This window comes from Girardinichthys multiradiatus, chromosome 19 (assembly GCF_021462225.1).
Source record: "Girardinichthys multiradiatus isolate DD_20200921_A chromosome 19, DD_fGirMul_XY1, whole genome shotgun sequence".
NCBI lineage: Eukaryota > Metazoa > Chordata > Actinopteri > Cyprinodontiformes > Goodeidae > Girardinichthys > Girardinichthys multiradiatus.
The window spans coordinates 29,254,136-29,278,868 of record NC_061811.1 but is presented as its reverse complement, the minus strand read 5'-3'; the positions used below and the strand labels follow the sequence as shown (position 1 = coordinate 29,278,868).

General features: G+C 39.1%; 2 protein-coding genes across 3 annotated transcripts in view; one reads left to right on the top strand and one right to left on the bottom strand.

Annotated features, from left to right (window-relative positions):
• The window catches only part of syne1b (spectrin repeat containing, nuclear envelope 1b), a 138,930-nt gene extending 124,539 nt beyond the window's left edge, over positions 1–14,391 (bottom strand). For both annotated transcript variants that reach the window (XM_047345974.1, XM_047345975.1), the window contains exons 1-4: positions 14,114–14,391; positions 7,015–7,076; positions 1,934–2,029; positions 75–158 (exon numbers count right to left, since the gene is read on the bottom strand). In XM_047345974.1, the coding sequence (XP_047201930.1) occupies positions 75–158; positions 1,934–2,029; positions 7,015–7,076; positions 14,114–14,195 (324 nt within the window). In that variant the 5' untranslated portion in view covers positions 14,196–14,391. The remainder of the gene's footprint in view (positions 1–74; positions 159–1,933; positions 2,030–7,014; positions 7,077–14,113) is intronic.
• A 6,074-nt stretch (positions 14,392–20,465) lies between these two features.
• On the top strand, positions 20,466–22,955 carry myct1b (myc target 1b). Its single transcript, XM_047345663.1, has 2 exons — positions 20,466–20,607; positions 21,525–22,955. Exons 1-2 carry the CDS (start codon positions 20,553–20,555, stop codon positions 22,022–22,024), a joined length of 555 nt encoding a protein of 184 aa, XP_047201619.1. The 5' UTR covers positions 20,466–20,552; the 3' UTR covers positions 22,025–22,955.
• The last annotated feature ends 1,778 nt before the right edge of the window (positions 22,956–24,733 follow it).

Sequence of the window (24,733 nt, the reverse complement as noted above, 5' to 3'; positions counted from 1 at the left end):
TGGTTAAAAGATTCTATTTTATTCAAAAGTACAGATAGCAAAACATTGAACATTTATTACTATTTCATGGTTACCTTTCTGCCTTCAAGGAATTTGAGTGCAGTGCCAATGTTGGAAACCCAGTGTATCCTTTTCAGCTGGCGGCCTTGCTCACAGGGCTGAAGGAGGACAGAAATTTGAAATTAATAAGCAAACAAAGAAAGCCTTGTTGTTTAGTTCAGCTTAGTTTAGTTTATTTCGGTCATATGATTCGAACACATAACATACAGACAGTTTCATTTTGCAAAGCTAGGGACATTTTTTCAAATAACGCCTGAGAGATAATACCTTTAAATAGAGCTATTTTTGGATTTTATATAATAGGCACAAATTGCTTCATAACATAATGGAATTGGTCTGGGAGATTTAGCAAGTCTATTTTGACATAAAATACCTCATATGAATGCATCATTGTGAGCAAAGGATAGCTAGAAATGATGAGAATTCTTTCTGAAACTAGATTTACTTTTGCACATAGTTCTAAAAGTAAGCTAATTCCTGCAGACCTTCGTGTTTAAATACCTAAATAAAACAATCACATTTTGGTAGCAAAACATGCCAAGTGTAGGAAGTAAAACGGGATATTGTGGCTTGGTTCAACAAGTCAGAACTGTGGCTTCATCCAAAAAGACAAGTATAGTGTCTCCAACTTCTGCTTACAGAAAGGAAGTTGAGAATCAAACAACAACAAAAAAAAAAACTGATCCTGACACAAACAAAATGATTGTTTTATACAGCCTCTGAAGTGTATCAATAGGAAGTGTACACAGAGAAATATGAAAAACTCTGAAGCCTTCTCACAGCTTTACAGATAACAAGGGAGTCTGGATCATAATAAGTCTGAACACCTAATACTTTGGGACAAACTGTTAGCGTCCGCTTATGTTTTTCTGTGGGTGTGTGTTTTTCTGTCAGTAAGATCAGAAAAACCTGTGGTAAGAGCTTCTCACAGCAGAGAAAATCAGAATAAAATTGTTTCTGTAAAGTGATTCAATAGGTAATTTTGTCCTAAACTGTCCTAATATGTAGGCCTACGAAAAACAATCAAATCTGAATTGTTGCATACATTTTAGGTATAGCTGGAGACATCATACTTGAATGTTTCATATTCATCGAAAAACCTGCTGGTGACCAGAAATGTCAGAATTTCAGCTTGATTGGATCTGACCGGTGAGCTGTCATTTGGAAACTCAAAAGTACGATCTTTTTCCAATCAGCGAACACATCATACTAAGCACTACCAGCAATACAACACTCTTTGGTGTGGCCGAGGGAAGCAGACTCAAAGTTAGTTATTGTCAGATTAGTAATGTATTATAAATAAAGACAGGAATCACAGAGATCTAAAAAAATGTTAAATGAAATCATATTTTCTGCAACCTGGTGAGCCATGTCTGCAGTTTATTCAACCTGTGAGAGAGAGCTTGACGTTCAGCAGATAACAGGAAGGCTGAACAGAATCAGCAAAGGTGCACAGTTTATTTCTTTTGAGCTCTAACAGGTAATAAAAGATACAAATCATTTTGTTTTGGTAACTTTGGTAACACAAATAACTGATGACTGTATGCAGTCCTCACTAACAGCTATAGAATTATAGTTTTAAAGCTATGTGGAAATTATTATCAGTCTGTAACTCTTCCTCTACTCTTAACAGTATAAACCAAAGTTGTATGAAAGAAAACCCACTTTTATTGACTTTGTGTGCCAGCTTATTGTAATATAAAGATGTAATGACTTTGATTTTCAGACCAATTACTTGACATGGATATTTCACAACAGACAGGATTGTTTTTGCCACTATAAATAAACACGTAGACATACAGTCAAGAAACAGTCCAACATATCCAAAACATTTATGATTAAATTCTACACCAGAAAAATAATCTCTGTTTACCAGTCTTTGGCCGGACAAGACTTCCAACAGCGCCAAGAGCTTCACACCATCTTTGATGTCCTCAAAAAGGTCGTTTACCTCTAGAGGTGGCTTATGCTGGCAGAGAGAAGAAAGAACAAAACATAACAGTAGACATTTGGCATGTTTAGAAATATATTAACGTTAAGAGCTGAAAAGAAATGCCTGTTAAGTCTATACGGTGATGAAAGATTAGTATTCTAGCCCGTTACCAGAGTTGAGGAGGAACCAAATGCTGTTGGTGAGAAACAGACTTGTTAGCAGCAACCAGTGAGCCTCCCTGCAGCTGAAAAGATGGTGCTTTATCCTCAGCAATGGGTTGCTGCCCAGTCCTGAGGCTATGACACTAACAGGACATAGTCTCAGGATATCATCTTATTTACATATATTCAGTGTCACACAATCTCCAAGATAAATCAAATAATAATCCATTGTCCCAGACAAAACAAATGTTTATTCTGCAAAGCCAAGGTTTAATTAAACGGAAAACTGCTCGTGGGAATACTTTTTTGGCACAATATTCAGGCCATTTCACAAGTCAGCACACTCTGTCACAGAATAGCAATTGGCCGCCTATTTGGGGCAAAGCAGTCTGAAGTCCTTTACAACAAGCTGCATGTTTCTTGAGATAATCAATTCAATTCAGTTTTATTTATATAGCGCCAATTCACAACACATGTCATCTCAAGGCACTTTACAAAGGGTTTGGAATGGAATAATCACACTTTGAAGTAATATTTGCACATACAGTACCATGCAAATGTATCCAAAGCAACAGCTCTGCAGAGGTAAAACCATCTGGCTGACTGTTGTTATGTAATCCTGCTAAATATGGTGCCTTGCAAAAGTATTCACACTTTTTAAAAAGTATAAATCTGTAAACAGGCATTAATTTGTATTCACTCATCTTTACCCTAATACTCTTGGATAAAATTCAGTGCAACCAACTGCCCTCCGTCCACCTTTCTATAACATAAACTGTAAAAAAATATAGATCTTCTGAAAAGGTCTCACAGGTTTCTGAGAGAACATCAGAGAACAAACAGCATCATGAAGACAAAGAAGTACCCCAGACAGGTCAAAGATTGTGGAGAAGTTTGAAACAGCGTTAGCTTCTAAAAGATACACTATACTTCAGACATCTCATGGAGTACTGTTCAGTTCATTGTCCAAAAATGGAAAGAGTATGGCACAACTGCAAATCTACCAAGTAATGGCTCCTGACCTGAACTAAAAGGTTGGGCAAGGAAAGCAGTAATCAGAAATCCACACACGAGTGTTTCCTCTGTGAGGCTTTCCACTATAAGCAGCTTTGTCGCAGGATAGCCCGCTAGATTAATCAGCTAGGTTAGCCAGCTAGGTTAGCTTTTTTTGGCCCAATTGTGTGTGGGTCGGAGGGACCACTTGCTATTACTGGCCAGAGCCAGGCAGATGCAAACCCCCACCTAATGCTCCCAACATTCCCATTGCTTCAGACAAAGTATGTGATGGCCTCATCAATTCTGGGGACAAGGATGGGAAAGGGAGGACTCTAAGCTCATGCTATCGGATGATAAAGAGTAAGAATCCATCGTCCATGTTAGCTGCTACAAGACTGCAAAGCCTCCTGCAGTTGAAGAAGACAGCCAGCATGTGACCGTGAGGCTGAGCATTCCTTGGCTGGGTTCTCATTGTGGTGGTCTTAAAATCTTGGTTTGAAGGGAAAAAGCTACCAGGCTATGAAGACTGCAAAGCATGTGCTGCCTGTTTTTTTGGAGCTCCTGAATGAAATTGGGGTGACGTGGAAAGACAAGCCTTACACAGAGAAACCCCCCATCGCAGGAAGTTCTCTGCTGGATTGTGAAGAAATGGAGGCTCACAGCTTATGCCAGATGCCAGGAGCCGCTGGTTGTAAGCCACCTTCATCCAAAGTCGTCACTGTCATCCATGTCCACATCCCTCCCTTTTAAGACTGACCACTTGCAGTCTAGCTTCACTGCTTGTCTGCTTATCTGGCTGGAAGAAATTTCGACTTAGAAGGAAAAGGGAGCAATAAGAGTTATCCCTCCTTCAGAAACCCAATACAGGTTTTACTCAATGTATTTCCTGGTTCCAAAGAAAGGGTGGTGAGGATTAAGAGCCATTTTGGAACATCACCATCTCTGCCCAATAAGTGGTCATCATAGATGTCTCTCTGATAGGCTGGGGTGCTACTCACAATGGGAGAGCCATAAATGTAAAACGGGGGGCTTGAAAGTGCTTAACTCACACAAACTGTTTACAGCTGACAGCTGTTTGTCTAGCCCTAAAACATTTTCTCCCTTGGCTCAAAGGAAGTAATGCTTTGGTGAAACAGACAACTTCACAGTGGTGGTCTACATCCAAAGGCAACGGGGACTGACTTTCCTCCGCTTATACAAGCTGGCACACAAACCGATAGTTCGGAGCAGTTTGAACCTGCAGTCTCTGAATGCAACTTATAGAGCAAGAGTCCTGAATTACAGTGCAGACCTGTTATCTAGGGGCAGCCAACTTTATAGAGATTGGAAACTACACCCCAGGTAGTAGACAAAGTTGGCTGCCCCAAGATAACAGGTCTTATCTAGGGGCAGCCAACTTTATAGAGATTGGAAACTACACCCCAGGGTGGTGAACCAGATCTTGATGAGATTTAGTGAGGCTCACGTCAAAAGAGAATGTTTTTGAATGACGGCTGACCCTACTCAGCGTGGTTCGGCATGGATCTACTTACTTTTTTCCTTCCACTGCATTTCCACTGCAGCAACCAGGGCCAAAACATCAAAAAGTAAAAATCTACTCTACAAACAGTCTTGGTAGAGAGGCAGGACTTTTTGGATGTCCCTGAACTAAAGGTGGAGCTTTATAGTGGGAGGGTGCTATGCATTTCTTACTGGTTGAGTATCCTCAACATTTTGTTCCAGTTATTTCCCATTTTATACTCTTCTGTTCGTCATATTTTCTGTAAACTCTAAATTACATAATTGAAGTTCTGTATTTTAATTTGGAAACACAACATTTAGACCCGGCCATCAATGCTGTGAATAGCACAGAGAGCGTATATTCAAATATATTGACAGAATCTGGCTATGTTAGTGAAAAAATGCAATTAAAGGAAGTGCAGACTTCAGTTTTTAGAGAGTATTGCTCTTATTAAAGGCTAACAGATTTTAACCAGTAAACTTAAAATAATTAAAATAATAACTGCCATAATCATTCAATTACTTTAAGTTTGGTTATTCTTCCTTTGATATGAAAAGAAGAATGATACTGCCATTGCCATATTTCACCATGAGGGTGTTTTCAGGGTGGTGTGCAGTGTTTTCTGCTTTGGGGACTAAATACAAATGCACATCACACATTTTAGAACCATATATAATTTTTCTTTATCTTCAAAATTATGTTCTCCTTTGTGTTGGTTCGTCAGAACAAATTAACTTTGCAGTTGTAATGTTAACTGTGAATGCCCACCCTGGAAACTTTTCTCAGTCACATAAAACCTTTCTTTGGAAAAACAGTGAAATTCCCTGGAAAAGTGCTTGGTTATAGAATATCAGAGGAAGTGAACACAAAGGCTAAAAGGAAGGTGTGGCAGCTATAGGAAGTGTCAACTCAGATAAAGCACATTTTCTGTTATAAAAAAATGTTTAATACCTGCGTACAGAAACTCTACTTTCATCATTATTAACATTGAAATTTACACAACAACAGTCACTATTAAGATTCTGTCAGGCAGAAACTCAGAGAGACATTTGCTGTATGAATCTAACTGTAAAACCGCTGATGAATTGGCTTGTATTACATTGCCCCTATTAGTATGCACAGTTAGCTTAAACGCAGGGCATGAATAAATAGAATGGATCAGCAGAGTGTCCCAGCACTGGCTCGCCACATAATTTAGATTCATATAAAGTTGTGAAACCAAGCTTAAACTATTGTGGGCTGATCGGGCTCAACAAACAGTCTAAGTAAACCAAATCTGTTTGCCAGATCTCAAACCTAAACTATGTCACAGTGTTTGAGTTTTACTCTCTAGCAGTTTGTCATCTGTGCAGTGTTAAACACTATCAGCTAATGATTTAAAAAATAATTCACCAGATTTCACACTGTTTATCATAATAACACTCCAGCAGCATAATACTGCCTTTAATCTAATTCAGATTTTGTTAGTTTTGAGACAAAATGTGTTATAATACAACATGTGAGCATGTGTTATAGTTGTAAACTGAGTGTCTGTTAATTTAAAAGCATGAAATTCAGAAGCAGACGACTGCCTACAGGGAACTGTCCTCACCCTCTGGTTCTCCATCTGCACACCACATTACTGTCCCTGCCAATGCATGCCACAAACACTCACACCCAGATACACACAACGTGTATGGATACATAAACAGTACTGCAAATACCTACCCACTCACACACAGCAGGAGCACTCCAGTACAGATACATACAGCACACACAACTCTCTGAATAATTCCAATAAATACCCACATGTCCACACAAACACACTCCACTAGATGTAGGCAAGCTTTTGTCAATTTGAAACTGAACAAATGGGCTTTGTCATGTTATGCCAAAACCCTTCAGTAATTCTTATCACACAAAAGGAATATTGTTTTTGGTAAATTCAATTCAATTCAATTCAGTTTTAAATGTTCCCTCCTCACCAACTTTTAATTGCAAACACATTGACTTCCATTAAGCCTGATTTGAATTAAAGTGTTAGGGAATAAAGGGTAAATGACGCTGTCATTTACACTTAACTGAATAATCTAAGGGACTGTGCACTGTGTTAAAAGCAGTCATTTTGCTGCAGGCCAATTTGTTGTCTTCAATTATTTTAACAAGTGTTATAGGTTGAAAGCCGAAAACACCGCTGATGACAGAGAAGGTTATAAGTAAACATCTAACTGGTTTCTGACTAGAATAGGGTAGAAGAGCACAGGTTTCGATATAATTCAAAAGTTTGGTCTTATGTTTCTGTGTTAGTTGACGCTGGTGAATTTCTGCAATGTATACTGTGTCTTCATGTTCAGATAAGAGACTGCTGCAACAGTCACACTTACCTTTGCTAAATGAGAATTGATCCATTTTGTGAAGGTTCTCTTCTGCACCGCTTCTTGCTCATCTAAAAAGTGGAAGACATGAAGTTCAAATAAATACATGGAAGCCTCATAAGATAATAAGATGAACGATCCAACACGACTCTCTAGGGAGGAACAAGTTACTTTTGAAAAAAACACGCCAGCAAAAGCAGATTCTTGTGACTTTATGAATAGATTTAATTATACAGATTATGATTTAAACTGATTTCAAATACAGCGCATATAACATGTTTTCTGATATTCTGTAGCCCTAATGTCTTTATAAGCTTTGCACATCAGCAGGGTAAAAATGCTTCCCAATCTTCTTTTCAAAAGAGCTAAAGCTCAGTCAGATTGGCTGGAAAGCATTAATTAATAAGTCTTACCACAGATTCTCAAGTGGATATAAGTCTGAACTTTGACTGGGCCATTCTAAGTTAAGAATTTACTTTGATCTAAACCAGGAATCCCAAACTCCAGTACTTGAGGTCCTGTGTCCTTCAACTTTACAATGTGTTACTGTAACAAAGTGCTGAGTCACACGCCTTAAAATTGTACCCAGAAAGCTTGCAATTTTTAGTGTGATAATGATAAAAGTAACAAAAAAACTATTTCAAAATTCATCACTTTTTCGGCCATAAATCAATGACAGCCTACAGTTAGACATCCAAAAACACAAATACTGCTTAAATAATAAAACTTACTAGCTATCAACCGCACAAAATAATTAAATCAAATCCTATTTTTGAATATATGAATTGATGCTCTCATGGAATGAACAGTTAAAAAAACTTCAAATAAAAATACTAATAATCCTAACCTTACTGTCAGTTTTTGGGTTTTGTAAACATTGTCAATCAGAGTTTATCATTATCTAAATAAATCACAATTCTTGACAATAAATCTTTTCCAGAGAATAATAAACGATATGGTAATTGTCCATCCTTACTTCTCCTTCTAATGACCTAATTATTTGATCGCCGTGTGTTGAAGTCAAGACATATCTAAAAATTGCAAGACTCTGTCCCTTGAGGATACCTTTGATGTTAACTATACCATTGCAGCTCTGGTTGTCTGTTCAGGGTCGCAGTCCTTTACTACAGTTGTTGTCATGTATAATCTTTTAAAGATAGTTAATATTGCTTTATCAAAACTCCAGCATTAATATTTTACTGATTTTAGTACTCCAGTAGTATTAGAGTAATACTGCACCATATATGGTACAAATACACCAAGCCACAGTCATCTGTATTCACTATGATATACAAAAGCTTGACGGTAATAGTACAACAGATGCTCATGACAAGTGCTCTAATAAGGAGTTGAGAGAAGATTTCTCTAAATCATTCAAACCCCTCTCTGTGATCAGAAATAACGTGATTGTTCAGGTCACCCCCGGCCTCCTTCTGGCATTTTAATGCATTCAATCACAACGCCTCATGTATTATGCATTATTTCTAACAAAGAAACACATTTCTTTGCTTTTGTGGTGCTTTTGTCGGGTTGAGGACTGTGTCGTGCATGCCGGTTGGCTATTGCTGCACTGCTTAGAGTGGCCATTTTTAAACATCCATACCAGAAATATATAGACAGTGATCACGTGTTTAAGGAAGTAATGTGAGCACTATACAGGGAGCAAAGACATCCTTGACCTACAGGCTAATGCTTCATTGCTGATGCACAGGGGATGACCAGTGAAGCATAGCATACATTTACAGATGCCCACATGCTTAGCACAAACAAAAAATCAGATGCAGCACACACATAATATTGTGTGTGAGCATCAGGTTCATACACCAGGAATACACCAACAAGCCACTAATGTGTTTTATTTCCTTTTTAGTGTCCTAGATACAAAATCCAGGTTGCTGCTGTGCTACTTACCACGCAGATACTGGAAGAATCCTGTCACCAGATTTAAAGAAGTCTTTCTAACAGAAACATCTTTATAGTGAGCCATTCTACAACCCACTCTCCAGCTCTCGTCCTTTGTGTCTCATGAGTTCCACAGTGCAAATATGTGTGTCAGCGGAAAAAATAAGATCCACAGTGGAAAAAAGCGACATGAAAAAACACAGATGTCCTTTCGCCCTCTTTATCCAGCAGGAAGCAAAACAGATCTGGCTGCCTGGTTTCCCCGGTGAAAGCGAGAGAACTGCTGGAGGCTGTGATGAAAATGTCCCCTCCTCCCTGACCCTCTCACACAGTCATACATGCACATACACACACACAAACACACTCTCCCTCTCACTCACACACTCACACACAACAGATGGCAAAGCAAAAACCCTAATAGAATGGGTGATCTACAATCCCATCCTTCCTTCCTCCTGTGTTTTTCCCATCCAGAGGAGGCATGGCTGTGTGGATGTGCACAGCCCTCGCTGCACTGCCTCGCTGTATCATCATACGATTTGAGGTTGCAGAGAGCTCAGCCAGGAGGCTGGCTCAACCAATCAGGGTGTGAAGGGGGAGTGATGTCACAGCCATGGCTGCATTATCCCTATTTAAGCTTTTTTGTGTGTGCGTGCATTTGCCTCTGTGTGTGTGTGTGTGTGTGTGTGTGTGTGTGTGTGTGTGTGTGTGTGTGTGTGTGTTAGCCATATTCAACAATAACACATGTCTAAACCTCTATGACACTGAAACATGTACTGACGTAGCAGTATCTTAATAACTCAGATTTTGGGCATGTGGGTGTTCCATAGATTTCGGAGACAGAACAAAGACTGCTACAAAAAGTACATGGTGGTGCAACTAATTTTTTAATAATTAATTTAGAGGCGGCTAGAAGACATGTACCACCTGCTCTGCCTCTCCTGCCTCTCTCCCAGCTCATGTTATTGTGACGACAAAGAAGACACACCCACACAGGGATTCCCTTTGCAAAGCGTCATGTTAAAGCACATCCATTATCGTTGGATAAGCACAGCCTTCTCAGCTCTCAATAGAGTGTTTTTCTAGAGAACTACTACTCTACCACTCTAAATAGAACACTTGGACAATAATAAATACAGTATTTGATGGCTTTTTATGCACGTTAAAAATAAGCCTGAGGTTGTCATTCTATTAATACTGTATACAAGTAGTAGCCCAGACAACCTATTGTCTCTTTCACATGCAGCAAACTACAAGGGTTGGACAATGAAACTGAAACACCTGGTTTTAGACCACAATAATTTATTAGTATGGTGTAGGGCCTCCTTTTGCGGCCAATACGGCGTCAATTCGTCTTGGGAATGACATATACAAGTCCTGCACAGTGGTCAGAGGGATTTAAAGCCATTCTTCTTGCAGGATAGTGGTCAGGTCACTACGTGATACTGGTGGAGGAAAACGTTTCCTGACTCGCTCCTCCAAAACACCCCAAAGTGGCTCAATAATATTTAGATCTGGTGACTGTGCAGGCCATGGGAGATGTTCAACTTCACTTTCATGTTCATCAAACCATTCTTTCACCAGTCTTGCTGTGTGTATTGGTGCATTGTCATGTTGATACACAGCAACGCCTTCAGGATACAATGTTTGAACCATTGGATGCACATGGTCCTCAAGAATGGTTCGGTAGTCCTTGGCAGTGACGCGCCCATCTAGTACAAGTATTGGGCCAAGGGAATGCCATGATATGGCTGCCCAAACCATCACTAATCCACCCCCATGCTTCACTCTGGGCATCAACAGTCTGGGTGGTACGCTTCTTTGGGGCTTCTCCACACCGTAACTCTCCCAGATGTGGGGAAAACAGTAAAGGTGGACTCATCAGAGAACAATACATGTTTCACATTGTCCACAGCCCAAGATTTGCGCTCCTTGCACCATTGAAACCGACGTTTGGCATTGGCATGAGTGACCAAAGGTTTGGCTATAGCAGCCCGGCCGTGTATATTGACCCTGTGGAGCTCCCGACGGACAGTTCTGGTGGAAACAGGAGAGTTGAGGTGCACATTTAATTCTGCCGTGATTTTGGCAGCCGTGGTTTTATGTTTTTTGGATACAATCTGGGTTAGCACCCGCACATCCCTTTCAGACAGCTTCCTCTTGCGTCCACAGTTAATCCTGTTGGATGTGGTTCGTCCTTCTTGGTGGTATGCTGACATTACCCTGGATACCGTGGCTCTTGATACATCACAAAGACTTGCTGTCTTGATCACAGATGCGCCAGCAAGACGTGCACCAACAATTTGTCCTCTTTTGAACTCTGGTATGTCACCCATAATGTTGTGTGCATTTCAATATTTTGAGCAAAACTGTGCTCTTACCCTGTCAAGGCTATTTTTTTCTTGTTAAGCAGTTCCTTCAGGTCACTGGTGATCCAGGGTTTGTTACTGGGGAAGCATCTCACTGTTCTGGTGGGGATGGTGTTATACACACAGAAGAATACAGTCACTCACATACTCAGTCATGACATTGATGTCTTCTCCATGTGGTTGGCACAGTGCGTCCCAGTCTGTAGCCTCAAAGCAGCCTTGCAGGGCTTCTTCAGCTTCCTGTGACCATCTTCTCTCAGTTCTCTTTATTACAGGTTGCCTCCTAACAAGGGGCTTTTATTTCGAGCAGAGAAAAACAAGATTGTGATCTGATTTGCATAGAGGAGGTCTTGCTTTATAGATGTACGAGTCCTTTACATTTGCATAAAACAAATCAAACGTTTTGTTTTCTCTGGTAGAGCAGCTGCCAATTGTTGAAACGTTGGAAGTGTAGCAGAGAGTGAAGCATGGTTAAAATCGCCCGATATTGCCACAAACGCATTGGGGTGTTGTGTCTGTTGCTTAGCAACAACTGAGCTGATGACATCACATGCAGTGTCGACAACAGCTAAAGATGGAACATAAACTGTTGTCAAAATAACACTGTTGAACTCTCTGGGTAAATAATAGCAAAAACTTGTTAAACTAAAACTGCTAGCATGTCAATATCTAGACTGCAGAGACAACACATCTGTTGTTCAGAAGTACTGCCAGTCCACCTCCTTTGTGTTTACCGCTCCTCTTTAAATCTCTGTCTGCTCGTGTGGTCAGAAAGCCTGACAAAGAGACGCTGGAGTCTGAGATATGATCCTGCAGCCATGTCTCAGTGAAACACATAATACTGTTCATCAAAATTGTTTCCCAACGATCTCACATTCCTCATCATGATCGATGGAAGAGATGGTTTGAACTTCCTCCTTCTCTCTTTTCTCTTTGCTCCTGCTCTGCATACACTGTGTTTCCTTTTCAACTCATCAGGGATTTGGGGTTGTAGTTGAAGTATTATTTGAGCTTAAGAAATATTAATCAGCTGTTCCCAGTTGTAAAAAAACAACTCCATTGCCATGGTGACGCATCATAACAAATGTCCAAAAGTGAAAAAGCATCAGCAAAAAATCCCTCCAGCTAAAATCAGAAAACATACAAGAAAACTGCAATAATCAGCTCTGAGATCTGAGTCTCAGGGGAAATGAAATATGTCAAACCCTTCACTAACTGTTTCCCCATATCCTGTTTGACACATTTGTGAAACCCACAAGAACCCATTGCAAAAGACAAACCTGGCATCAGGCACACTTCTGGTGTACCAAAAATGAACAGATACCTGTCATTCTATCACCATATGGTCCTAATACCAGACTGATGCTGCTGAGAATGAAATCAGCAAAAACATGAGGCAGGAGGCATGTTCACAACTTTATGAAGCCTCTGCACAAATCTTCATAAACACAAAATGTGGGCTACTAATTAAAGTGATTTTCACCAATACAGCCTTTTCTCAAATCAATAATTCATGCACTAGTACTGAAGTCAAAGCGAGTCGGCAGTAAACCCCTCTGTAGGATGCTTTTAATGACAGGAAACTGTTTGATTACCAGAGAAAAAACTTGCTGCTTGCCATCAATGGGCCACCTAAAGCTACTGGTACAATAATGTCCTCCAGATGTATCTTGAAATTCAACCTGCCTACTGACTTGAAACACTTTGTAAAAATATTTATATTGTGTCATTTGAACTTTATATGTAAATAAAAGTAATTCAGATATTAGTCACTATCTGATTCAAACACAAAGACCAACCCACATGATAGGAGCTCTGAGCAATGAGACAGTTTATCCTGACTGGGCTAAGAATATATATTATTATCAAGTTAATCACCTTAGCAATGAATACACAGGAAATACTACCTCTCTCTACAGCAGGAACTAGGTAAAACTGGTACAACCACAGGCAAATGTTTCATAACAGTAGTTATGGTGAGTTAAGACCACTTATCACACACACACAGATATTTCCAGGTATTCTATACACCCTAAAACACTCATTTATTTAAGCAGAAGATCCCATATTCAGACATACATGTATGTTTAGATTTATTATTTAGTGTTTTTGTAATAAAGAGGGTCACCAAGAAAACGAGATTAATGCTATCGATCTTTTTGCTTGCCAAGGGCACAGGTGATATCACGTTTTGTTCAGTGCATTATCAGTGCATTCTGTGAATGAATTAATTAATTAATGGATGTATTAATGAATATGAGCTTTTTGAAACTTAAAATTCTAAAAAAGCTCAGCACTAAAGGATGCAAAAATACCTCAAATTGTGTTAACTTATCAGTCAGAATCCTGTTTTGCAGAGATAGAGAGTTTCACAACATTGACTGAATACAATTTCACTAAATAAGCTCCTACGTTTGAAATCCAGAACAAGAAACAATGTATTTTGACTTTATGTAGTTTAGTCACATGATATTACAGGAATAAACACAACTGTTCTTATTGATTCAAAAAGATTATCTGGTGAAAAAAAAAAGAGATGCTCACGTTGAATCAGTTTATCCAAATATGTGACCTTATAAATGACCCAGAGTGTTCAAGAACTATACATTCCTTTTTTGAGAAATAATGAGTTAAAATAGAATCTAGAGTAAAGTAGTTAGACTTTGTCAAGTAGTGTCTATGTGTGCATGTGTGTGAGAGCCTCCTGCCTTGCAAATGTGCCCAACTTCAGCTGGGCACACAGCCAGGCCTTGATTCAGCACAATATAGCTGTGCAGTAGTGCAGGAGGAGAGGAGGTTTTGTTCGCATACCGGCAAAGCCAAAGAGTTACACTTACCCTGCAGTTTCTGCATCACATTGGCTATGTCCACAGAAGATCGCCCATAGTGCCTTGGAGACGCCATGTCGACTCGTTGCATTTGTATCACAAGGTGGTTCACTGATGCTGAGAGCAAGAGATGCCTTACAGCTGTCCCAAGTGGGACAGCCCCTCTGCCCCACCCTCTCTCTGACTGTCTCTCTTTCTAATTTCACTGCAGGAGCAGATCCAATTGAATCTGAGGTTTCATGCAGGTACAAGCAGGTTTACTATCCAATAGAAGCACTTCTTCCATGCAAACACTGCAAAAGATAAAAAGGCTGCTTAGAGTTTGACACTTGTTAGTTTAGCACATATCTTAAACATCGTACTGCACTTTAGTTACTTAAAAGTCTTAAAGTCAGCTTTTATGAGTTAGTTTACCAAAACTATCCTAGCTGGTTATTTGAAGCAATACAGTACTATAAGAATAGCCATATTCGGTATGTGATTCTCAAGGTATCTGAGCAAACATAAACGGTTTCACAATATCAGAATATTAGCATATATTTATAAAACAAAATGTGTAACATGATCTAATTTATTTTGTTTAAAACAGAAAAGCAACAATTATTTTGACTGCTGCTATATTAAATAACCTACTGATCATTGCAGTTATAACAATGTTAATATTACGTTACATATGATCAGCTAATTTGCCCAAATGGACATGTGCACATACATTACAAACTTAATATATTGCTGGAACAAAATGACAGGAAGTCACACATAAAGCTAAATTTAGGCATAAAGCTGCAGAACGACAACCAAGTGAATTACACGCTACAGTATATTAATAGGGAAGTAACAACACTGCACAATTCACTGTTACAAAAAAAAAAGGGTATAGACAATGGAAATAAATTACGGCTGATATTTTTTTTAAAGAACGTGAAAATGTCGAATTAACCTAATTAAAGGTGTTTAACATTCAACTTCGGCCACTTTGTGACAGTTAATTACATCAGTATTAAGGTATTTTGTACCATAGTAACAACTATAGCTAAGTTAGACACCTGCAGAGGCATTTGAATGGTAGAGCGTCACTAAAGTCCGTTGAGTCATGGAAGTTGCTAAAACACCAGATAAACAGCGATAATTACCAGGAAAGCGCTCAGAAATAAGCCCAGACGCCTGGCAAAACACTAACACGCATCAAGATGACAAGTACTATATGAGACGAATCCACAGTTGTCACGTCGTCTTACCGCTTGTCGCAGTGCAGAGCATGGTGAACTCCCCAGAGGAAGTGCCCCTGCGTGCCTGTGTTGCCCGGTTGCCCATGGTAACCCTGAAAATGAAACATGGTGGCGTGCATCGGCTCAGCAGCGGCCTACAAGTTGTAACCCACAAGAAGCTGAGCGGCACGATGCTGGGAGGAGTCGGAAATGTGAGGTGTGGGTTCTGGTCTTTCAGTGGACTGGAGGATTCTCTTAATATTATTTAATTTCCCTTTGGGATTAATAAAGTATTTTTGAATTGAATTGAATTAACTGATCCGATCAAACTAGCTTCACGGGTGCATCTTAATGATAAGATAATTAATTATTATTTATATTAATTTTGATTAATATGGCCAACAGCAAATAAAAACCCAAGAAAATTAGAATGTTACACTAGATGAATAAAAAATATGTATTTACATAATGTTTGGCAAACGTATGGTATGCATAGTCAGGGAGAATTCTTGCCTGTTTCTCTGCACTTCCTTGTTCAGTCGCAGTTATTGTAGTTATTCTTATTAGATTAGGCTCATGGTTCATTCTGGTGTTTTGATATTTCTTTTACTCTTCTTTGTTCCCACTCATCTGTGTTAATTAGCCTGCATCATTTACTTACCCTGCTTTCTTCCTGCCATCAGCTGCTCCACATTTCTCCTAATTTCTCCACCCTACCTGTGTATTTATGGTTTTCATTGCTCACCACTGGATTCTGCTGTTGGTTACTTGTTCCATGTCCGTTGTCTCCATAGCACTGTTTATCATGCTCAGCCCAATCCATGCATGTCTAATCACTTTTGCTCTGTATCCTGTTTTACTCTTCTGTAAGTTATTAGTTCAGATATTATTAAAGCCTTTACTCATTATGTGGATCTCACACTCCTGTTTACACATTGGTCTTACAAAACCCCAGTATTCTATGATGCTAATCTGACGGTTGTCCAGTAGCCCTCCACAAAGGAGACTATGAAAACACTAATACTAAAGAAGCTGGCTGTTCACAGTATCAGAATCTGTGTGTTAGGTTTTTGTGTTTTTTTACTTTCTGCCCCCGCAGGTGCTTTTCTGTTCATTCAGGTTAGTTAGGCACTCTCCCTCAGTCTTCCTGCAACCCTTGTCACCAGTTGTTCCATGTTTCTCTGACTATCTCCTCTCCCAGTTTATTGGTCCATACTCCACTTCCCTCGGCATTAAGCCTTCTGGTTCTCATTGTTTGTGACTGGTTCCGCTTGTTGTCACCCTGTTGGTTACCCTGACTGCTACCTGAATTCATCCTCCTGTCTTGTTCCTGTTGATGTTGTTCACCTGTACCTGGTCAAACTGTAAGTTTGTTATTCACTAAATCCTTCTCATCATATCCACTACACTATGCATCTGGATCCTACCTCAACACTCACCATGACACAGAGTGTGTATGCAAGCATATTGATGGACTGTTGAGTGTAAGGAAAATGTGTGTTAAAAAAAGATACACAAACAGAGACAGCAGGTATGAGGAGGTTTGTGCAGTAAAGCGTGGACTACAGCTTCAGGACCCATCACACAGGAATGGACTGCTGTATAGCTTCAGGTTTAGTGGTAACTTTGCACAGTTAGAATTTAGGAACCTATGTCGTCTGCTGGTGTTGGTTCACTGTGTTTTCTCAAGTCCAAATTCAGTGCAGCCAATTACCAGGAAATTCAAGAGCACTTCATGATTCCCTCTGCTGAAAAGCTTTACAGAGAAGCTGGTTTAATTTTCCAACAGGGCTTGGCACCTGCCCACACTACCATAACTACCTATACCTGCTTTAATGACCATAGTATCAATGTGCATGAATAGCTCCCACAGAGAAGCTATGCAGTAGAGAAGGAAGATATCAAGAGGAAGATAAGAGACACCAGACCCAATAATGCAGACTGGCTAAAGGCAGCTGTTAAAAGTAATTTGTGCTTCTTTAACACCTTAGTAGTGCCACGGGCTTGTAGCCTCCATGCCATGCCACATTGATGCAGTAATTCACACAAATGGAGCACTGACCAAGTATTGAGTGCACATATTGTACAGTACATGAACATATTTTTCAGTAGGTTGATGGTTCTGTATTAATAAGCCCTGTTTTCAGCTGCTCTCATGAAATGTTAAAATTTTCTGAGAAACTGAATTTTTGGATTTCATCAGCTCTAAATCATTTACATCAAAATAAACAGAAATAAACCCCTGAAACATATCATCCTTTATGTAATGATATTTTTGAGTTCCACTTTTTGAATTTTGCAACTTAAGTAAAATAAAGGTATTGGTCATTTATTCGTATAGTATCATTTGTACACAAAGCAATTCAATATTATTTAAAGAAAAACTTAATACACAAAACAGTGAAAATTAAATTTGAGTTCTTTATTAAGGTTTTGTCATGATTGTAGGTTTGTGGCAGGACCAGAATGCAGAACATGGCAAGCAGGTTGGATGGTGAGTAGATGAAGTATTTAATGTGAAGGTAAACAGACTTACAGGCAGGTAAGCAGTGTACAAAGTTCAAGCAGGTGGTCCAAAGCGTATATTCAGGAGGCAAACAGAAACTAAACCACAAGGATAGCGAGGTAAAATAACATGAGGAACCAGCGAGGAACAATGAAAACTAGAGAGCTTATAAGCTGAGGGAAGTGGAGTATGGACCAATGAGACAGGGAGGCAGGTAATCAGAGGCAACATGAAACAGGTGTGGACCAGACTGCAGGGAACTGAGGGAATATGTTACTATGGGAACCGGAGCTAGAAAATGCAGAGACAGGAGGGGAAAACTAAACTAATGCAAAACAGACCAGAGAAAACCTATATAAATAAAACCCCAAACATAAAAGACAAAACTAAATCCAAAAGAAACACTAACTAGACAAAGCAGGGACATGAAGAGCTATACTAAAGAGCAAGGCTGGGAAAGAACAACTAATCATAAGGGGAACAAGCAACTGGGTAAATAATAACAAAAATGGGTCTTAGGCCAAAGGAGAAAGGGAACTAATAAACTTGAAGAATGCAGCAAGAATAAATAACTTAACAGGTTTAGGGTTAGAATAAGCTTTTAGAATAAAATAGATTTTATTTTCCAAAATAGACACACAAGACATAAACTATAATAGTTTCCTCAATCACTAAAACAAATGCACATTGTCCATAACATATATTGCTTACATCTCCTACTAAAATTTTAAGCTATTGCATAATCCCACTACCTAACCAGCATGGCTGATTGAGACAGGAACACATGAGTTCTTAAACTGGTTGCATTTGCAGCAGGATAGTTGACATTGTCTTCCTTTACCGCAAAGTGGCAGTATACAAAGTTTATTTCCTGCCCAGATAAAAAGTTTCTAGATATCTCAGGTTTCTGTGCTGTTGATTTCAAAGCTGAGGAGTCAAGAAACTAAATACTGCCTCCTCTTGTTTAGTTCTGGTCTTGGGAACACTTTGCAAACATGTCAGACACCATTATAATAATCTAACCTAAAGAGAAGAAGAGTATGATCCACTTTTTCTGCTGTCCTGTTTTAACCAGAACCCTAAAATTGTCTTTGTTTTTAGTAATGAGTTAACTTACTGACATTAGAATATGTGTGTCCATGCAGATTTAGGCCTAAGGTCTAAAGTTCATTATGGTTTCTGGATTGCTATGTAATTTTACCTTGAGTGAAACTTGAATTCAGATCTCAAAGTTTGCATTTTTTATTACGCATATCAAAGACTTCTTTCTTTTCTGCATTAGACTGCAGAAAATGTAGGCCCATTCTTTTAAGGACATAACAGAAACACTTACACAGTGGCTGTAATTGTTTGTGATTATGACAGACTAAAGTTGTGTGTCACCAGCATAAGTATGGTAAGAGATGTTACAACACTCAAGATTCTGAACTTTGTAGATAATGAATACAAGTGATTCAAGAATGAAGCCTTGTGGAGCCCCACATGTGATCTATGTTCACTTATATTTAATATTGAAAAACAGCACAAAATATTCAAGGTAATCAATTTAGCAAAATACCAACATCACATCCAGTCTGTCCATCAGCATTATTTGTTGAACATTGACCTACACTTTCCAAAGGTCTTTGAGGTTCCTCAGCAACTTGACAGTCCACTTTTGACTAACTGAATGCCTAGTAAAATTAATTTAAAAAGCATGGGACTATAATAGATTCCACCACTGATGGAGTTCAAATTTAGCCATGAGTTAGAGAGATTTGTCTTGATAACTTAAATAATTGATTCTAATTTCCTCTGAATAACACACACAAACAAAACTGTTTCTCTCATGATAAAATGCAAAATAGAAGCATTAGAGTTAATGCAAATTAAGCGTTTTCCATTCATTTTGAAAAGTAAGTAAAGGTAATTTTAGGTCATTCAGAATGTTCAGAGGGTAACGGTTGTGGTTTCAGTTTAAGGACTTTATTGCCACCTGCTGGACAACTCTGTAACATGTCTGTATCAACATCAAGACTTCACTGTAAAAAGTCCTGAGCCTCAGGAAATATGTGAATCCCTAATGTAGAAAAAATATAATAATGATTCACATGAACACTTTTCCAGAAAATGAACTGCAGAGGTTTCAGCAGCTGCTCAGCTGTTGAGGGTTTGCAGTGTTTTCAGTCTGAGAGCAAGAGAGAAGTGGGAACACAGCAACAATTGAAGGAAATCCCCACAGAGACCTAAGCTTGATACTCTAAAGTCGTTGTATTGGTTTGGCAAAGTGTTATGGGTCTTCTTGTTCTGAATGTTGTCAGGAAACTTGAACACTTTGAATAATTTCCAAGAAGTCTTAGATCAGCAGGAAGACTGTATTGTGGATGGATCTTTTTCTTTTTGCTTAACAATTTTTTTTTTTGCATAGATAGTGTGTATCCTATGTTTTGTAATCATAGTAGGAGACATGCAACATGCTCAACTTTTATGAAAGAGATGCTAATAGGCCTTTTGTTATGAGGTATTGATCCTGAGGAAATGATGCAAAAGGAAATAACTGCTTCCCAGTGTTATGTCCCACGCAGATAAGCAGCACATTTACTAAATTTAAAGCCGGAGAGGGGAAGGAAGCATGACAGCAAGGTTTCCGCCACAGCAAACCCTGTAGGGATAGAAAAGCCTGTCTTGGAAAAAGCTTAGTTTCTGTACGTGTGTGAGTCAGTGTGGAGCTCCAAAACCAACTCATGGTGGAAAAATGGCACAAAATGAAACAAATCCATTTTTGGAAATATTAAAATCATTTAATCTCGGTAAGTAAATCTTGTTTGTTGCAAAGATATTTAAAAGGATTTTTTTTTCAAAAGCTACTTACATCCGTAAGTAGCTACAGAGGAAGGTAGTGTAAAATGTACAGGAAGAAACTGTTTCATGCAATTTAATACAGTTTCGGAAATTGTAAATATTAAGAGAAAGATAATCTGTTAAAGTTAGTCTAAGCCATGAATAGTACACCAAAGTTTCTTTTGCGTATTAAGATCCATTTATGTCCTCTAGTTCCTGTGGATATGTTTCCTTATTGTTAATTTCAAAAGCTTTAATTCTTGTGAATTACACGTTAAAGCATTTTTGATTCAACCTTACATTTTATTTATTATATGTTTTTTAAACATTCAATCTGTTTCATTTTGCAATTCAGTCGCTTTGTTTTAAAAATGCAGCAAAAACCTGAAAATGTTCACTTGCACAATCTATTTCTAAAAATCCAGGATCATTTATAAATCAGTCACCATTTGTAGTACATCATCATCTCAAATAGAACATAAATTGTAACAATATTATCCAGAGATTTGATCCATGTGGTGCTGTAGCAGCCTAGTCAGTTTGTTCTTCAGCAGGGTAGAACTACATCACATGGCCTGTGAACCCACACACTGTGCATGATGTAAGATCTTATGTAAAAGTGGCCATTTACACCAGTGTGCAGCAACAATAAATCAATACATTACAGACAATTTGTTTTGCATAGATCATTCTGGTAACACTTGTCTTCCTGTTTTTTTTCTGTAGCCAAAGGTTTAAAGTAAAGCTGAAATCACCATCTGGGAAAGTAATTTCCCCCATTTGCAGAGCAACACAATGCATCCGTCCACCCACTCTACCAAACATTTCAATTTGATGCGTCTGTGGCTCCTCTTCTGAGTCTCTGTACTGTTTTGTCTTTATCCAGGTGATATGATTCTAGCGTTCTGTTTATCTATACTCGTGGGCCTGCTGCTGGGAGCTTTGATCTACGTTCTGTTGACCTGGGCGTCAAGACGTCGGGCTACTGCCAGGATCACAAGGCGCTCCAAAAAGAAATCTCGCAATTTGCAATGCGACCCCACGGGCAGCCAATTTGGCCTTTACCGAAGCACTTTCCTGAGTGTCTATAGACAGCCCTCTCTAGAACCAGTGGGCCCCTTGGGGAGTAAACCCGGCGCAGAGACATCCACTTTTCGGCCGCTGCCCAAAAAGAGCAGGCCTAGCCTGGACATGGGAGATGATACGCGGGTAACCATGCCAGAGGACACAGTGGCTATGGACTCATCTGATTCAGCCTCCCTTGTACCAAGCAAGAGGAATTCCTTCTGGCTGGGTGGTAATGGACTTAAAGGATTTCTTCCCTCACATACTCCACCTCCTGCATATGACAGTGTCATCCATGCCTTCGAGGAGACGTGCACATAAAGCTGTAGATATGACAACTAAATCCATTTTTGACAAGTCTTTACAGACTCTGTTAAACAGGCTCAAGTTTGAAAGTTTTGGTAATCACTACAGCTGAAATGATTTTTTGTTGAAAAATAGCTAAAGTCTACACACCTCTGTTAAAATGCCAAGTTTCAGTGATAAGAAAATCTGACCACAATTAATGATTTCTAAACTACTAAAATACCTCTTCATCTTTAGCTTTCTAGCACACACCTGCATGTTTTGGGTCAAAACTGACTTGTATTTAGAACTAATCAGTACTTAATCCACCTTGACCAAATACCCAGTTCCATCTGAAGAAAAGTAACCCCAGAACATCATGCTGCCACTGTCATGTTTCACTGTGGATATTCTGTTCTTTATTGTTGTTCAATGTTGCTTTTGTGTCAAACCTGCCTTTAGAAATTGTGACCCAAAGGATGCAAATGAGGAAATGTGAGAAAAATCCCAATAGGAAAGGTACAGCGTTTTCAGGTTGATAAGATTTACCATAATTAATGTTAGGTCTGTACCAAACAAAAAATTCAATTGCTTAAAGAAAAATTAAATGTGCTTCACAGATTTCCTTCTTTTACAATTGAATTGTGCAGGATGAATGTGAAATGTCTAACATTCTAAATTGATTTCTCGTGAACTCAATTTTAGCATTACAAACTTAGGCCATTTTACCAGCTGGGTAAAATGGCAAAAAAGAAATGTCTCCAAATGTTTCTTTGTAATGTTTTTTTACTTGGTTATCCAAAAGATTTCTGTATTTTCTCAAGCAACAAATAACACACTAACGCACCTGATTTTGTGGAAGAATTCGAAAATGTGAACCATGACGAAAATAAATTATGTCTGCATGCAAAATATTAAAGCTATATACATTTTTTATATAAATAAATGTTACAGATCTGTTGGTGAATCTCCAAAAGTCAGGGCAATGTGTCTTTGAGCTCTTACAAAGGATCTACTTTGTGTTGGGGGGTGTTGGTCTGTAATGTTTTTTTTTTGTCTATAATGACCCTTTTTGTGAAAAAGTTTCAATTAACCTTTTTCACAAGTTCAAATACGAATAGCTTACATGGTAAATGTAAGCTAAATGTATGCTAACAATTACAGAATAAGTTTGTTCATCTAACCCAACATTAGCTTTTTACCTCCTAATTAATGTTAGCCTAAACAGTTGACATTGCTCACTCTTCTGGAGTGAGACTCCAGCTTTTCCCCTATTTCTTCCTCTCTCTCCCTGCCCACAACGCTGCTTGTGATTCCAAACACAATGGTAGTTTTTGCAGTTTTTTATAGATGGATCAGAACATCTGTGTACTTAGCCAATCGGTTTTTGGGGGAAAGTAGACCCCATGGTTTAAATGGAAGGCAATGCAAATTTTGGAAGGCCTGGCATGCACAATAAATGCATATAATAAGCTTTTTTGTGAGTTTGGGTCTTTAGATGTCATGGCAGACTAAGTGAGCAATATTAGCAATCATTCAGTCATTCATCTTCTATACCACTTCTTCCATAGTGGGTCACAGGGGAGCTGGTGCCTATCTCCAGCAGTCTTTCTTGTTAGACACACAACCCTTCAGTCTCACAAACTGTGGTCTGTTTGTCAGGTAGTCTTTGATCCAGGAGATTGTTGAGGCCTCCACCTGAGTCTTCTGGAGTTGCTGACAAAGCAAATCAGGTTGAATTGTGTTAAATGCACTGGAGAAATCAAAGAACATGATCCTCACAGTGCTGTTGGCTTTGTCCAGATGACAGTGGGTTTGTTGAAGCAGGTGTATGATTGCATCTTCACCTCTAACTCCACAGCAATAAGCAAACTGAAGGGGTCCAGATGGTTCATTGTTTGCTTACTTAGGAGGCCCAACAGGAGTCTCTGTAGGACTGATTCTCCCCCGACATTTGATTCCTAAAGTGTAGTCGCATAATGGTCTTACTGGGGGCCATTTAGGGATTCCGAAACTTTTGGTGATGTCCAGCATTGGTGTACAGAATGTACAGACTGTGCTTCCTGAAAAACTGAAGAGCAAACTCCATGTGCTGCCCTCCAAACATCTGTGGTTTCAAGACCATATGAGAGAGTAGCGCTTTTGGATCCATTACCAGAGACAACTAAAAAAAACAGTAAGTACATTCTGATTATTGGAGATTATTTCTCCAAATGGATTTAAGCGTTTCCCTTACCCATCCAAGAGGCACATACAATAGCAAAGGTTCTGGTAGAAGAATGGGTTTGTTGGTTTGGAACACCATGTAGCATTGATTCAGATCAAGGGAGGTCGTTTCAGTCTGTCTTATTCAGGGAGACATGTCAGCTCCTAAACATCCATACAACAAAAACTTCCCCATACCATCCACAGTCAGGTGGTTTGGTGGAGCGATTTAACCGCACGTTGCATTCTATGTTGTCTTTGTTTGTGGAGGATAACCTCTTAAACTGGGATGTGTTGCTGCCATATGTGACGATGGCATAATACAGCAGTGTTCATACCAGTACTGGTTTTACCCCCCTATAAGGTGCTTTTTGGGAGAGAGATGGTGCTTCCTGTAGATGTCATGTTGGATGTGGAGCTGAAGGCTTGCATCATTGTCAGCCAGTTAACACTGAGTTAGTCACAGTGATGGAAGCAGTGAAATACCACCAGGCTAAAGCCTCTCTTCAACAAAAGTCAAATTTTGATGTCAGAGCAAAT